Here is an 18511-nt window from a genome sequence, read left to right as displayed (position 1 = left end):
GTCCTTTTCTGTGTGTATCTATTAATTTTCTTTCATTGTGTTGTAAAATGTGTCTGTTTTTACATCAAACACGGTCGAAGTTAAGAGAACTGAGATATTGTGGTTCTTACACAACTAACAATAGGAAAATCAGTGCATCTGATAATTCTACAATATTATGCTACATAACTTTGTTCGTATTTCCTACTTCTTCGATACATACTGATAAACTAACAATGTCTATACAGAACCTATTAATATTTTTTTATTGATTATGAATAATAATGACAATATACGCTGACAAAGGGCGCTATAATTATGTTAAGAAACTATCCATAGCTTCGATTTTAGGTAAGGTTACTCTTAAATCTTATGAGTAAGATATTTAAAAATATCGTAACAATGTTAAAATCCAGGGTTCGATTCTCCGCAGTAGAGAGAGCACAAATAGTCCATCAAGTAGTTTTATTTTAAATATAATTATAACCTAACATATAATTTAGGAAATTGGAGCCGCATAATTAATACTGAATAGATAGACGTGCGATTAAATACTTACGTTTGCCATCATTCAGTGTAAAATTTGGAAAAGAAAACGACTTTTACCAATTTTTATTTGGACAACTTTAAATCAATAATAACTTCACGCAGTACATAAAATTCGAACATTTTTTTTTACTTCATTTAGAAATTTAAAGCCCCCCGCTAGTATAGCGGTATGTCTCGGGATTTACAACGCTAAAATCAGGGGTTCGATTCCCCTCGGTGGGCTGAGCAGATAGCCCGATGTGGCTTTGCTATAAGAAAAACACACAGAAATTTAAAATAATATAATTTGGGATAAAAACTAATTTTATTTGTGAAACAAGTGGCCTCTGTTTTCTGAAAATGGACATAAAATCCAATAGTTTACAACGGAGTTAAAATTTGCTGCAATTGCTTTGTACAGAAATAACATAACAAGTTCCTGAAATGAATCCATAATCCAGATATCTTCGTACGACAAAGCTAATTTCTTATGGCATAACGTTTTGTTGTAATGTTGTTTACCTCTGTTTATTTATGGTTCATTATGTAGTCCACAGGAAAAAACAACAAAATATTAGCAATCATAACTTAAAATAGTAATTTGAATAAGAAAATATTTATTTTGTGAACTAAAGTATCAACTAAAAAATAAAGTGGATTAATGTTGCAATAAAACAACAAGTAAACGCTATGTTGTTTTGTTCATTAAAGAATTTTAAAGTTGGTATAAGTTCAAATGTTGGAAGTGATTCCAACAATGTAAAGTGTGTACACTAACGAACTACATTCCTCATACTACATGGTGTTTGGAAAGTCACTGTGCACTTATATATTTATTAACAGACATGTTTCAATATAGAATACAGGAGGTAAATATGAATGACAATTATAAACAATGTTGAAAGTGACCCCCGTTGGCGTCAATACAGGCCTGGATCCTTCTTATTTTGTTTCTAAACACTGCTCTTAGTTGCTGGCTTGAAATAGACTGAATAAAATATGATTACAAAATTGCACAGCGACTTTTCGAACACCCTGTAGTTCGTTATACTGAAACGATTTCAGGCTTGCAAGTCAACAAGACACAGCCAATATAAAGTCGCGGTGAAACGGAATGTAACATAATTATATTTTAATATCGTTCAGTAGGTAGTGAGATGCCATCAAAAAATTAATTATTTTTAGGTGGAGATGCAACAGCTCTTTCCTAAGAAGAGCATTGATTTATTCAGACTATAAACATGTGTTCAGATACAATATTTAGAATGTTCCAGATACACTTTATACTTAATGGTACTCAACTCGCAATCTGAGGGTTATAGTTCGAATTCCGTCTCCGAACATGCTTACCCTTTCAGTCGTAGGGGCGTTATAATGTTCAGTCAACCTCAATATTCGTCGGTAAAGAGTTGGTGGTGAGTGGTGCTGACTAGCTTATTTTCCTCTCGTCTATCACACGAAAATTAAAAGTAAGGGATTGCTAGTGCGGGTAACCTTAAGTAGTTTTGCGCGAAATTCAAAACATAAAAAGTTAACAATTTGGAAAACGAATGAATATGAATCAACTTGGATCATCAGGACCAACCAGAAAGCGATGTGCAACAAGTTTTATCCTAGCTTTGGTCGACAAAATGTAGTGAGAATCCACAGACACAAACCTCAGTGGCTAAACCCGGTCATATATATTCAAGATAAAATAACTAAGAAAATGTGTGTACGTGTGCGTGCTGATCTGCTGTGCCCATCAAGGGAAATTGAATCCTTAATTTCAGCGTTGTAAATCCGTACTCCTACTGCTGTACAACAATAATAATTTCTCTGTTGAAAAAAGCTATTTAAGTCTCCTGTAAATCACTATTTCCATTCCATATCAGTTCAACCTTTTCGTATCTCAAGCACCCGCAGAATTAAACAGAAATTTATGTTGTTACATATAAATATACAATTCAAGACACCAGACTCAGCCCTTATATATTTCTGTGATGAAATGGACACTAGGAAATCATCATTCTTATACACTAGACGGATTATTGAAAAACTGCATGGAGGAAAGATTTGATGTGAACATAACAGCCTTATGATGGACCTTTGGCAATAGAAACTGCGTTGCAGTGATCTTGTCAAGACGCAAGTGAAACATAACTAGACATGGTGACATGAACAGCAACGATGTCGTTTGGGCAATAAGATCATTTTAATAAGTTACTCAGCCTTTGTATAGGGGAACAACGTATATAAAGTAGTTACTATAAAGTTTATACAAACATGAAATACATGTATGTATTAAGGCTTTTAATTTTTGTATATACACCCTTGTGCACATTAATTGAAACAAATGGTCATTTTACAATATTTTCAGCATGGCGGCCGGTGTAGGCTCGCTGGACCCGCTGATTCCCTTTAATAGTCATTTTTTCACACAGACGGCGTCATTAGCTGTGTTTTGCAGTACGGTCGATCTATCTTTGGGATATATGACAAAATTTTGAGGAATATCACGTTATTCGAAATTGCGTTAGAAGGGAAGGAGACCAGTCAAAAAACAATTTCTTACCAACTCAGTGAAGAAAAAACGGTATCAATGGGGTCTGGAATACAAGAACTGGACGCAAGAACAATGGAGGAAGGTGTTATTCAGTGACAAGACTCATTTCTTTGTACAGGGTCAAAGAAGTTTGCATGTTCGCAGATCTCCAGGTGAGAAACTTCGAGAATCTCACGTCAATCAGTTCGTAAAACATCCCTTGAAGAAGATGTATTGGGGCTTTTTCAGCTACTATGGCGTCGGAGGCTTACATATCGTAGAAGGTATGATGCGAGGACCACAGTACATTGAAGTTTTGCAGAGAAGAGTCGTTCCAGAATTGAAAAAGACATTTCCAGATGGATCTGGCATTTTTCAGTAAGATCTGGCTCCGTGCCACACATCGAAGCTTGTGAAAAATTTTATGACTACAACGCGATTAAAGGTGCTGGACTGGCCTGGAAACCCCGGACTTAAATCCTATTGAAAATCTTTGGGCGATTTGTAAAGAAAGAATTCGGGGAAAAGACTGTACTACGAAAGATAAGCTCATTGAGGTGTGGTACCGCGATTCAAAAATTAGTAAAGATTGCAGTCAACTCATGGACTCGATGTCAAAGCGGATTAATAATCTTGTGAAAAATAAAGGCGATCATATCATGTATTAATTTGTGAGTAATTTTTGGATTCTCAGAAATAAAACGCAAAAAAATTGAAAAAATCGTAATTTTCCGTCTTGTTTCAATTAATCTGCACAAGGGTGTAACTAACAAAGCATTTGTTTTGCACTGTATGAAAGCCTGTAACCAGTTCAAATGTCGTCAAAAGTACATTAGTATAAAAATCTATCCTTTTATTTGTGTCTGTTTGGTTATTATTAAGCACAACGCGACACCATAAGCTGTCTGTACTGTACCCATCACGAGTATCAAAACCTGGTTTCTAGATGAGTAAGCCCTCAACTTACCACTAAACCACTTGAAGGGAGTGGACTTTTTTGCCTTGTCAGTAGAATACACCTTTCTAAAATTGATTTCTAGCGACAAATAATTGGACAGGCTTAAAAATTACATATTATTTAAAATTCTAACATTACATCTCTTTGTTCGTGGTTTCTGGAAAGAAAGATAGAAGGGGAATACTATTTACTTTATGTAACACAAAGAAAAACACGTTTAATCGAGATAAGTATAATATTCCTAAGGAGAAAACTGATAAAAATCGATACGTTACCTGCGCGTAAAACATGCGCACTTCGAACGCAGCCATTACGTTGAACGAGCCGTCTTCACGAGCTCGCTCCACTCCATGCGTCATGTCGAGCTTTCGTAACAATTCTTATCGTTAGATATGTTTACAGTAGATCCAGATTTTTCACTCTTCGATATGGTTACAGTGTATCTCGGAAACGTCTTCTTCAATTCTGATTTCATGAACAGTTGGTAACTCCTTCGGTCCGATAAAAAGCCTTTGTTGTGTAAGTAATGTTTTTTTTTCGTATAAGCGATAGAACTAGAAAAGTAACGAATAAACCTGGATCATTTTGTTAGACTGAAGCTTGTAGACAGCTTTCTCTAATATTTCAAGTTGTTATTCGCTTTGTGTTTTATATCATCTGATTATTTCTTTGTTTTACTTCAGTAACTCTGTATATTATGTTAGAGTACACATCTTCAAAAACATTTACCTAAATATTCTTTGAGTGTACACCCACTCAGTCCCTCCTCAAAAAAAGCAAAACACTATCAATAACAAACAAGACAAAAACGAACGGAAACCATTTTTATAATGTGATTATTGTTTGGACCTACACAGTGAAACAGCTGTTTATTTTCTTGTTACAGTTCAATATTTAAAACATTTTTTTCATTGTTAGCCACAAAATAAAAAATAACAATTTGCTAATCAATATCACTATTATTTGATTGAAAGTTTAATGGCAAACTCTTAATGTTAAAGAAGTTATCTATGTTACCTGAAAATAGAAAAAAATTAATTTAGAGTAAATACTGAAAAACATCTTTTTCACATACCAGTGTTGCCCACCAATGACTTAGTGGTAAAATACAGAGCTAGAACCCTCACCAACAAACAAATACACCTGTAAAGTTATCTAGCGATAAAAAACCTATTGGCTTAGCTTTGACTTTTTTGCATGATTTGACTCTAATACTCTGAAAAATATTGTAAATTTACGTTGCTGAATTTAAATTTAAATAACAGCACAAAACAACAATGTGGTTAATTATAATTCACTTATGAGCAAAATTTTCACACAAACACACACACAAAAAGCATTCCCCAACCCTACCACCCTAAAAACGCATTACAAATACTTTATTGTTTCATACGCCAGTACAAAGATTTAAGATTTATTGGTATGTTTTTGAGGGTTAGGAGAACACAATGAATTTTATTAGTGACACATAAAAACTCAGTTTTTAACTTCTTTTTTTTCCATTTTTGTAAGAAAACAATGAAGTAAATTCTGTGTAGCATTATCTAAAGATGTTTTTCTTCATTTACTGTACACACTACAAGTCTGCCGTAAGTGAGCTTGATTTCTTTACAGTTAGTGATAGTTAACAACTACTTTTATTTCTGAACTTTTAGATGTTATAATATTCTGAAGGAGCAATAGGAAACGTCAGCCTGTACGTTTATGTCTACCAAAATTATTAAACCACACGCATGCTATACACAGACATATTTATGTTCAAGAGCTACTGAAACTTGTCATGCAGTTGATACTAAATATAAGCGTTTCAGGTTTAATTCTGTGAAGTTTAAGAACATTTTTATCCCCCCACAATAAAAGTGGCCAAGAATAACATTTTAATGCTAAGAAGTTTCCAACCGGTTCAATCCGGCTACGTACAGACGTGGCACAGCAACTGTTGTATATTTTTCATGTAATTCGCCGTCAGTGAAACTGCTTTCTGCACTTTAACTCTTCACAGGGAAGTGTATTTTTGGTGAAACGCGCTATTCTGCGCTTCGGCTAATGTTCGGTCTACTAGAACGAGACTTGTGGTTACATACAAAGTAGGATGTATTATCGTATCGCATTTAGTTACATAAGCGTGAAGAGGGCTGCTACCTACTTCTTGATTAAAGCCGCCTAACCATAAATGATAGCGAATGCTGTGAGTTAGAACATTCGCCGTTAGGAACATATGGTTGTTAGTCATCTGTACGTTCGCCCTTCGTATTCACAGTTCTTGTTTTATTTTTCCTGATTTTCTAATGTGTCAATTTCAAAATATTTTCGTTTATATATATTGTGTATAGAGAAGCCTGATAAACAATACAAATGGAGGAAGCCTTGTAGTTTCTTTAAAAACGGATATTTACAGTTTCAGCAATAAATTAATTTCAATTTGAAGTCATAATGTCAACTAACAAATATTGTTGATCATTTTGATACCATATGAATACATAATTTGTAAACTATTAGGTTAGTTGTTACTGCTTAAAGCTGAGTTGTATTAGATATTGTTGCACTATGGGAGAGCTGTAAGTCTATGGATTTACAACACAAAAATCCAGGGCTCAATTCCCAGCGGTGGACCCAGAAGATAGCCCGTTTGGCTTTGTTCTGAAACAACCAATCTTAGTGGATACTTACTTTTAAACATTACAGTATTCGTTGTCGAGATTGTAAAAAAAAATATATCATCATATAAATTTCCAAACAACTTAGATTTGTTCTTAAAAGTCATGCAAAAACAATTACTAAAACGTACAACAATTGTACTTTTAAATGTCATTTTATCCAAATAAAACAAGAAATAATTGGAAAGCTATTCAAGCAGAGATTAAAAATACATTTATATTTTAAACATGCGTTTCAGCTTAAACGTTATTTGTAATGCTTCTTGAAATTCCAAATAACTTCATGGTTTATTTATTTATTTATTTTTACTGTATAACTGTATGGCTCCTTTGAATGGTGTAATTTATCATTGTGTGTTACAGTAATTATTATTTTATTCCTTAGCATGAACTGTTTGCCATGATTGGCCGAGGGCGTATTATGTGTTATGAAACATTTTCAGTGTTGCTTTGAAAGCAGGGCAATAAATCATATAAATGTTGCCTTGTATGAATGGCGTCGCAACAGTACTTTTGAGGTGACCGTTCTTGCAACATACAATAAAGACGTGCTAATTCATTTAGGCCTAATGTTGAAACAACGATACAAATCAAGCCAGCATTCTAGGCACATTTTACGTGAAATTTAGACAGGTTTATTAGTATGATCACACGACGATGGACTGTTATACTTTGAAAATCAAGAGCTTTCTAAATCTTAATGATTTATTATTGGTTTTTAAAATGAGATCAGAATATGTTGGAATGTTAACTTTAGGATTTACATACGAGCTTGACGATGCATGGTAAATATGTTATGTGACAGTGCTAATTAATCAAATTTTACTAAAACGGTAAACAGAATAAAGGGATTAGAGTAAAACAGTTATCGACTGATGATTTTGGGTAACAAATCACTTGTTGCTTTTATAACTAATAAGTAATAAACTGTTCATTGGTTATCACTGAAAGCAGACATATTCTACCCTTTCATAATGTATTCTTTGCAATACACAGACACTTAACAAAAAAGACACTATTTGGGTAGAAATTAATGGCTTTTTATATTTTGAAGTCTTTGTTGTCAAACTACATTGGCATATTTATTACGGTGAGATTATTTTTTTAAATATTAACTCATGAATTCTGAACTCACGGTTACACGCGCAAGGTTACACGAGGACTATGTGCACTAGCTGTCCCTAATTTAGCAGAGTAAAACTAAGGGAAAGGCAGTTAAGTCATCACCCCCCCCTCCTCCAACTCTTGGATTACTTTTTTTTTGTGAAAGAATAGTGGGAATGACCGTCATATTATAACGCCCTCACGGTTGAAAAGGCGAGCATGTTTGTTGTGATGGAGATTCGAACCCACGACCCTCAGAATACAAGTCGAGCACCTTAATCACATGGCCATGGCGGGCCTAAAATTCTGCTTAGTCTCCATTATAGCGAATGTGTTTGGTCTTGAATGTGGCCTTAACCTTTTAGATACATTCACGAAAAGTTCATCAATTGGTATTGGGAGCACTCAACTTTCATACGAAATCCAATCAAAATTAGTTGAGATAGTTTTCAAGAGATCTTTATATACACAGAGATATGCACGTACAATAATGAAAATAATACTCACACCTCGCACGTCAGGGCAGGGAAATAAAATGATTCGCATATACACCAAGCGCTAAACGTTAAGATACTCAGTGATTGGTTTTGTTTATATTCTTATGAAATTTTATTACGTTAGTCAAGAGTTGCCAAAATAAAATCTTGCAGGTAGACAAACAGATAGAGGGCTAGATTATTCTCGAAATATTTCTAGATTTACACATTAACGATTTACATTTATTGCCTCTCATAACACTAACCAGAATGTAACAATTATTATCATGAGCAAAGACAGTGGTTCATAACAATGGATCTACTATTTGTTCTTCTTTATTATTGTTTAATACTGTTCCGCCAGCCTACAGCACAAATTCTTGTGAGTATTGCAATAAAACCTGGGCAGTATTGCTAAACATATCATTGTACATTGTGTATGGTTCTTTTAAAGCGTATTTAATCATCTGACAAATAACAACGGCTGCATAACCGTTGACACTCAATCGTTTTAATGCATTTTGTGGTGTGTATGGAACCTAATATTCTACTGCATACATACGTATATTACTGTGTGCGTTGTCTAAAAGCTGTAATGTGGGGATTTCTAGATTGTGGAAATGATGCAAATATGTTTCAAACCTTAAATTTGTTTGTTTACTTTTTTGGCGCTTACATTTTCATGTTAAGCTAGCCATCTTGTATCTGGATTTTTCTTTAATATCTCTAATTTTAAATTAACAGTTTTTAATAATCTTGTTCACATTCTGCTGTAACCTTTAAATTCCTCTAACATATTCTAGTTTATTTTTTGGTAAATTTAAAAATTTATAAGCAATTATGGTCATTCACATTATTTATGACTCCGAAAGATAAGGGCGCGGCATAACCAGGTGGATAAGGCACTCGACGGGTAATCCGAGAGTCGCGGGTTCGAATCTCCGTCACCCCAAACATGTTTGCCCTTTCAGCCATGGGGACGTTATAATGTGACGGCCAATCTCACTAGTCGTTGGTAAAAGAGTAGCCCGAGAGTTGGCGGTGGGTGGTGATGACTAGCTGCTTTCTCTTTAGTCTTACACTGCTAAATTAGGGACTGCTAGCGCAGATAGCAATCGTGTAGCTTTGCGCGAAATACAAAAGATAAGGATTCCTTTTCTATCAAAACAAGATCTGAAGTTGTTAACCGAAAGGATTTGCGTCACTCAGGCAGGTCAGAAGTCAGAATTGATGGGGCGGAGCAACTAACTGTTGACTTGAAAGACATATCTAAGAAACAAAATGCGTAAACAAACTAAAAACATCTTATGCATGATTGATACTTTTCAAGAGGTTGTAATTTAAATTTTTAAAAGCTTGTTGATACATTGAATTTGATTATTATTGATTGATAATTACGTTAAAAATTTAACGGAAATATTATGAAAATCGAGTAATATACTTTAGAAACTAAAGTGTGGTTAGAGTAAGCGCACATTTATTGAAGAGTAACTGCAAATTAAAACACAGTGGTCTCCAAGAAAGGTCAACTAATAACGTTTTTTTTTTTAAATAAATTTGTTTCTAAAACCTAATAATAGTGCTTATATTATTATTCGAAGTTTAAAAAAGAACATCTTTGGATCCTTAGTAAGTAGGCCCGGCATGGCCAAGTGTGTTAAGCTGTTCGACTTGCAATGCGAGGGTCGCGGGTTCGGATCCCGCTCGCAACAAACATGCTCACGCTTTCAGCCGTGGGGGCGTTATAAAGTGACGGTCAATCCCACTATTCGTTGATAAAAGAGTAGCCCAAGAGTTAGCGGTGGGTGGTGATGACTAGCTGCCTTCCCTCTAGTCTTACACTGCTAAATTAGGGACGGCTAGCGCTGATAGCCCTCGAGTAGCTTTGCGCGAAATTCAAAACAAAACAAACCTTAGTAAGTTTATTTAGAGATGGCCGAAATTAGTGGATCTAACTCTCCTGCCATCCTTAATGGGTCACAATATCATATTACAATTACGTGTTTGTTGAAATTGTAAAAAAGGTCAGTTAGCGTACAATCCTGTTTTACGAATTTCCAACTGATATAACCACTATAGTGGAGATTAACGTACCCTGTGGGTTCTTTTTTCAATAGAGTCAATCCATATTCTTGTGATTACCTCACAAAAAAGTTTGTCTGAAAGTGTTGTGGAGTTTGTTGTGTGTTAAGAATGATTATATTAGCCTAACTATACAATGGATAATCTCCTAACAAACAGCCGAAAACAAAGAATAAGAAAAAAAATGAAAGTTATAAAAGACAAAAAGAGAGGCCGGTTTAATAGCGGCTAAACGAATTTCGTTTTGTAAACTATACATTATTATGATCTGGATCTGAGGGGAGTCCGGAAGGGAATATATCCAAGAATAGAATGCCCATTCTAGAATTCACCATTTAATGGTTTTGTTGTTGGAATGACGGCCAAACTGATGAACTATTGCATAATAGTCAGTATAAGGTTTAAGTTTATGAGTTTACCTACACCTAGTTAAAAATATATAGTAAACTAACTTCATTAATTACTGAGAAAGTTTTAGTTCTTATCTACGTAAATAGTTTGCTCTGATCAAGGGTTGATAATCACGTCGCTGGAATGATGCAGGTTGACAAATGGTCTCTTAGTACATGTTTTACAGCATGTCATTAGTGATAGAATAGACCAACAACGAGATTTGCCTTAATAACCATTCGATCTTCATATTTTAAACAGCGCTTGCTACCAAAGCGATAAATGAAGTGGTTAGGACATTTGGAAGGCATGGGTATATGCTTATTAATGTTAATCATGCATCGCACTACAATGATGAACATGCTTTGACGTTGTAGTTACCATATCTAACACCGAAGACTTCGAAAATGCCAAACGGGCTAGAACTAGTAAATATAACATCGTATTTAGATGTGTTATTGGGGCTGTTCGGTGTTATTTGATATATGGTATATTCATTATATATTTTGTTTTTAATTTGTATGGGAAATATGTGTATATTTTAACCAAAGCTAAAACTGGTAGGATTTTATTTATCCCACATTTCTCTTTCTAGTGGTTTTTACTTCGTAAAAAAGGAAAATGTACAAGTGATACAAAAATAGGAGACTGTTGATAATCAGCTAATGAGCTCATTTTCTGGAAATGTTATTAGAGTCGCCTATAAGATATGTCAAATGTGATTTGATAAACTACAATTTTTTGAAGCGCATATGTCATGTGTTGTAGTATAAAGAATGCATAATTCTTCTCGTGATTCGTGGCATGCGCACGTTTTACTGGCGTCACGTCAATACTAATTGCAACATTAAGCATCCATTATGTGATATCAGTTTTAGTGTCTACTGACTGACTGATAGACAACACACTACTATATAGTTAAAACAGGTTGCACCTCAAGGTAGCCTTTGGCCACCTTTCGGAGAAACAAGACTGTCTCCATGAAATCCATCACAGAGATAAAGGTTGCTTAAACACGAATGTACTGATATGTGAAGTTATGCTTATGTATATACTACTGATTACACGATACAGCTGTAAACGGGTTTATCAACTGTACACATAATATATTAAAACGCCGTGATAAAAAACGTCAGAAACATAGACAGATAGCTCTTTTTTCGCGTGAACTAATTTTTCAGTATATTTTACAATAAAATATTTAACGCATATTTCTCTTCATTAGATACTGGAGTTACATTATAGAGAAATTAAGTGATGAAATACTAACATCAACCTTTCCAAACCTAATTAAAATAAATTTATTTTTATTCACAGTTTCCAAAACTAATAAAATAGCGTCTTTTCTATTTAACTAATATACTGAATTTTTATTGAGTAAATTTTCTGAGAACTTCACAAAAATAAACGACACAAAAATAGAATTTAATAAAAAAGCTAAAACTGTAAGACAGTTTTCACTGTTAAGCGATGGTGTATTGCAAAACAAAATGTATTATTTAAAGCTATGGCTTCAACCCACAAATACGTTTTTGTGCATTTGGATTTAAAAATAGACTTTGCAGAGTTTAGAATAATGAAAAAGAATCCAAGTAAATTATCCTAACTTAATACAGTGTCTTAACTTCAGTGCCATGACGAAGCAAGCACAAAACGATAACGTATTCGTACAAAGAGAGACAGTTTGAAATGAGACGTCATTTGTAGGCTGAGAAAACTATGGCTCTTTTCCGTGATAAATGACTGTAAATGACAAGTTATATTTTTATTACACCATCAGAATACAAAGTTTATCGTATCATGGTAGGTCTTAAGAACATAAGCTAATATTTCTTAACTGTGAGGTATACAGATTATTAACTGTTCCGTTGTGAAGGCTTGGGACGATTTATGGCAGTGCGACATTTTCACATGAGGTCTGGTTCTTGTATCTGGTTGGTCGTTATTGGTATTTAGAAAAAAAAAAGAAAGGCTGGAACCATGAAAAATAAACTCTACTGTCACTAGAGGACGCTAGTGAACTGCAGCTGTTCCAACTATTAGTATACATGATACACCATCTCTGGTTAATAGCTGTGATTGTACCAATAACGGAAAATGAAACCTGTATCCATTCATGTCCGCAAGGAAGTGGAGAGGTAATGGAGCATTTACCTTCTCGATTACCAATTTTGCATTTTTTTTAATTATAACTTTAATATCACTATGTCATCTTGCCCTTTCTACAATATAATTTGCAGTCGCTCATGTCTGTATTTATACAAAAACAACACAGAATAATCATTCAGAATTTTGTGTATTCTTATACTAGATTTAGTAAACTTTCCAGTTAAAGCATGTGGGTTTTTCAGAATTTTGTGATTTACTAAAACGTTATCCAACTTATATTTAAGTACACGTCTAAAAGATAAAAGTCAATTTTCCTAAGAAACTATATTTGTAATTAAGCCTGAATTAAACGAAAACAGCATATTCTACAAAACTGTAAGGATACATAATACCTCAAGTGTCAGGATAAAGTGCTAATTTACAGTCACCAGGATACTTCTTTTATCCTGTATGTTTAGATATTATTCATACATTAGGGATTAAAATAATTCATGCATGTAGCATTTTAACATAATACTTTATTGTATTTAATGGCTTAATTACACAGCGCGGATGGTGTACTCTAGCTATTTTCTTTTTCTCTAACTGCAGTTTATCCACATCAGGAACACGTGCCAACCTAGCAGCTACTCACCTGCAACGTACTGTCCAGTTTATTGATCTGTCGAAGCATCTGGTGGTCGCGTTCTACGAGCCCAGAACATCATGACCAAGGCTTACGACTTTAATTGGCTGAGGGAGGTTCCAGAACCGTTGTTGAAGGGTTGCTTGTTCGATCGTTGGGAGGAGGTACGAGTTACTCTGACATTATATCATGTTTGTGATGATGTTATTATTTTACTCCGAATTTTACTGAACACACACACACACAAACAAACTCATTCTCGCATTTATGTACCGATCGTAGTTGCTGATCGATATCTTTTCTCTTACAAAACGCGTATTCTTAAACAAAAACTTGGCCTGAGCTGTCATAGAAAAATGGCTGAACATAATTAGAAATAAACAACTAGATATGTTGATTTTTAGTTATTTATATACAAAATAAGTGACCAGATTTGTTGAGTTCCAGTTATTTATATATAAGATAAAAGACCAGATCTGTTGGGTTTGTGTTTTTTATCTATGAATAAACGATCAGACTTTTTGAGTTGGAGTTATTTACATATAAAATAAACGACCAGGTCTATTTAGTTTGAAACAAACAGCTTCCAATAGAAACTGAAAAATGTCGTACATCTGAATCACCATTACTAACATTGAATTTGTTTATCTTCCTTAAAAAAAGTGTTAATACATATAGGTTCTAAATTCACCAGTTTTAAATATGTACTTAATTTACTGTTTCATGTAAAAGAGTGTGTGTGTGTGTGTTTTTTCTTTTAGCAAAGCCACAAAGGCTATCTGCTCAGCCCACCGAGGGGAATCGAACCCCTGATTGTTGTGTTGTAAATCCGGAGACATACCGCTGTACTAGCGGGAGACAACATATAAGAGAAGTACACTACATATGTGTCACGAACTCGATTTCTTTCAGAAGTTATAAGATTTTCTGATATGAAAGAATAAAATGAATTTTATACGAAGAAGGTAAATTCAAGTTAAACAGATGGTGAGATACGTGTATCAGAGTAATGGAATGTTTATCTTGAAGATGTTCAAGAATTTTCCATTGAAAGAGTATAATATAGAAAAAAGAAACCAGTTACATATAAATATTCTGCTGCATATTGTAACAGTACTAAAGGTACAGTATAAAATATCAAATAATATTAATGTCAGACATTGTTTACTTTTTAATTTCGCGCAAAGCTACGCGAGAGTTATTTGCGCTAATGCCACACATGATAAAACTTTCTCAAGTATGTACTGTCGTTAGTTACTATTTTTTGAAGAAGGTATAAAATTCACTTTTTTTATGAATAGCTCTGAGTTTCTTGCATTCATGATGGAAATGTTTTATGGATCAACTGTCAAAATTACATGTGACGAAGGTTTTGGTTGGATCGTGGTTTATGCGATAGCACATGGTAATGAATTTCGAACAAGTACATGGCTTGTAAGGATATTATTGTATATTGCTTAGAAATTAATTCCAGTAACATGTCCGAATTTCCAACCGGGCGTGACTAGTGATTAGCGTGCTCGGACTGTGATTCCAATGTTTCACGAGTCGCGTTCCATTGCCCTAAGGGCCTGGCATGGCCTAGCGCGTTAAGGCGTGCGCTTCGTAATCTGAGGGTCGCGGGTTCGCGCCCGAGTCGCGCCAAACATGCTCGCCCTCCCAGCCGTGGGAGGTCAATCCCACTATTCGTTGGTAAAAGAGTAGCCCAAGAGTTGGCGGTGGGTGGTGATGACTAGCTGCTTTCCCTCTTGTCTTACACTGCTAAATTAGGGACGGCTAGCACAGATAGCCCTCGAGTAGCTTTGTGCGAAATTCCAAACAACAACAACCATTGCCCTAAAAATGTGCGCCTCACAATAAGGCCGAGAGCACGCTTAAAAAGTGACTATTAAATACCACTATTTGATTGGATAAGAATAGCCCAAAAGTTGGCGGGGGTTGTTTTTAACCAGCTGCCTTTTCCTCTAATCTCTCAATTTAAAATTAGAGATGATTATGCGTAGATAGTCCTTTGTTAAGCAGTGCGCGAAAACTCTGATAAAACAAGCAATCAAACAAAACCGTACCAAATGTTTTCAGATGCACTTAAACATAATCCGTCATTTTCATTGTGGCTCATGCGTACACATACTGCTCTGTCTAAAATGAGAGCGTGTGGAAACTAAAATACACAGAACGTTCCAACACTTCAGAAAATGTCTGCAATGTATAAAGAGCAGCCTCAAAGCTTCCCTAAATGAAAAATCCTTAACTTGTTACTAAAACCAGTTGTGCGTCCTCATTTAAAGCAGAAACAACTACGTAGAAAAACATATTTTTAAGCTCATCACTTCTGTGAAAAACATAATTATGTGTTTTTTCTAACAAAAACATACTGTAACAAATAGCAAGAACTAAATAGCAAATACTAAAAATAAAACATGCCTACGAAAGAAATAATAATTTTTGTTTAAAGTTGTGTTCTAAATTTCATTGCCTAAATGAGTGGTACAAGTATAAATAATGGTGGATTAAAGAAACTAAATGAAGCAGTGACTCAAAACAGAATAATAGGAGGACATGGATTTGGAGAAGCTAAAAGTTACAAAGGCTAATTTGATAGCATCAGTTGTAACATCGCACTGAAGATGTTTGTGTGTGTGATTTCAGTTTGTTACTTTATAATGGTAGTGACTTAGCAGTAAAATGTTAAAAATATGGTTTCAATACATACGAGAGGCACAGCACAGATAGAACATTTGTGTAGATTTGAACATGACAATAAGAAAGTTAGTTACTGATCCAGATAGCTAATGAACGTCAATGTTACCAGAGAAGTCCATCTTTTAGTTATTACTCTCACTAAAGGATCCCCAGGTGACAACATCCCCTTTGTTTGCTACTGGTATAAACAGTCATATTTTCTGTTATACAATCTTCTGTTTGTGCATGTGTAAAAAATACAGCCCAGCAGTTTCATTTGAATAAAATGGACTCATTATTAACCTGAAAAAACAACAACAGAAAACTTAAGTTTACATCCAAACCATGGTTTAAACTGACAAAATGTAATTTTATGATTACTCAAACATTATATTCCAAATTACATATAAAGCATATTGACAGTGAATAAACACCTGCTTGTTAATGTGTGCTTTGTTCAGGTACTGTGAGAGATACACTTCATGTATACTTCCCCCAGATCATTCTTTCAATCTATCTCAAAACAGACAGCAGGAAGTGTGATCGAGATCTTATCGTTGCAGTAAGATAATCATTTGTGTCATCAACTGTACCTTCAAGATCAATTTGTATTATCAGCTACACCTGCAAGATTAGTTTTAGTATTTTTTGTCTATAAACATAAATATGGGATTTCGTAAAGTTGTAGTCATGTTTGATGTCATGTGAATAACTGGTAATTCCAGTCTATCATTTATTCATGCATTCAGTATAATCTTATTACATAACGGTGTACTTTTCTATGTCTTATGAATTCCTTGCTCTGTGAGTAATTAATAACTATTGTTTGCTTTTCCTTAGGAGAAGGAACAAGTAATTTATGAGCCGAATGCTTTCTTCAAGGTGGATGAATGTGGGTTTTTTATTTACTGGAAGAGCGAGGGTCGAGTAAGTAATCTAACCTTCTATGTAATCAATTGTGCATGCAAGTTTAATTGCAATTTATGGATGAAAATAAAAGATACAACATGGGCTCAGTTGATTACCAGTGTATAACAACATTTCTCTTGTTAGGTAAGCTGATAGTTATAAAGTCTGGTGATTATTTTCTCACTTTCTGTTGCACAGTGTACACTGATATGATATTTGTGTACAAAATAATGTATATTTTATTTCTTGAAATTAAGAAAGAATTTACCTTTATAATATGCAAGAAGGTTCTAACCTAACATATACTTAACTTCTATTTGTCAGTGTGTTCTAAGGTACAAATATTTGATATTTGTTGAACTTAAGAACTTAGAACATGATTTAGTACAACTGAATTTCTGTATTTATTTTTGTTGATATTCAGTACCATGAATTATCATAGTTGAAATGCAAACAGAAAAAAAAGTTTACCATCAATGTTTTTTCACTCAACTAGCAGACATTTTTGAAAATTAATTATAGAATTAGAATACCACTTAACAGTTGTATTCAATGGAAGCTTTGCCTTGATTAGATAATGACTTGTTCATTTTTATAACAATGTTTACATTGAACGTTTTGAATTCAAATAAAAAATATGTTGCTTTGTAGCAAAAGTCACAGTGGGGCTAAGAAGAAACAACTCCCTATATAATGTTTTGAGAAAAGTGGGTAAAAAAGAAAATTCATGGAAAGACAGGGGTAAATAACTGAAATAAAAATAAGCTAGTAGTAGTTTTGTTTTACTTAGTTATAGCAAGTTTGCTTTTTTTTTCTAAAATGTGGAATATACTGCTACAATATTATGTATATGTTAACATAATATAGAAAGATTTGACATTAATGAGATTAGTGTTTTTATCTCCTAAATCTCATATAAATTTTAAATATATTTTGATTATTCCAAATGATTCTGGTTAACTTAATCATTATTAAAATTTATAGGAAAATATGTCAAGATTTTAAGGATTGGCTCTTCTGCTGCTTTGTATCCCGTATTAAATTGTTAAAATATTCACAATAATATATTGAATGGTCTTATATTTCAGTAATTTTTCTTACCAGATATTTTCAACCACAGTTTTAAAGTCTTTATCATTGATGGTGGAACAGTTTTAATAGTGAGGGTACTGACAAAAAATTGAACAAAATTCTAACACTTGTATATAATGGAAAGCTGATATTCCATTGCATTTAATAAAATGAAGCCAGCATCACCATGTGGTTATCTTTATAATTAAAAAAAATGCTTAAACTACAAACCTTGTTACTGTGTTTATAACAAACTTGCCATAAAGTGTAGAGAGCAAACAAACTGTAGAGTAAATATGTTATTTGACATGATAGGCTTTTTTGAACTTCAAAACTGAGTTCAAACTTTTCATGAAAAGGCACAAGTCAAGTTTTCACAATAACAAACAACTATGTAGATTATTAAATATAAGGCAT

The 18511-nt window shown here is 33.9% G+C and overlaps 1 protein-coding gene across 1 annotated transcript in view; it reads left to right on the top strand.

Annotated features, from left to right (window-relative positions):
- Nucleotides 1-3983: 3983 nt before the first annotated feature.
- Nucleotides 3984-18511, top strand: part of LOC143225714 (1-phosphatidylinositol 4,5-bisphosphate phosphodiesterase-like) — a 75987-nt gene continuing 61459 nt past the window's right edge. The window contains 3 exon segments of the mRNA XM_076455599.1: nt 3984-4508; nt 13399-13596; nt 16955-17041. Coding sequence (XP_076311714.1) covers nt 13513-13596; nt 16955-17041 — 171 coding nt within the window. The 5' untranslated portion in view covers nt 3984-4508; nt 13399-13512.

This window comes from Tachypleus tridentatus, chromosome 9, assembly GCF_004210375.1.
Source record: "Tachypleus tridentatus isolate NWPU-2018 chromosome 9, ASM421037v1, whole genome shotgun sequence".
Taxonomy (NCBI): Eukaryota; Metazoa; Arthropoda; class Merostomata; order Xiphosura; family Limulidae; genus Tachypleus; species Tachypleus tridentatus.
Note: the sequence above shows the minus strand (reverse complement) of the source record. Positions and strands in the feature narration are given on the sequence as shown.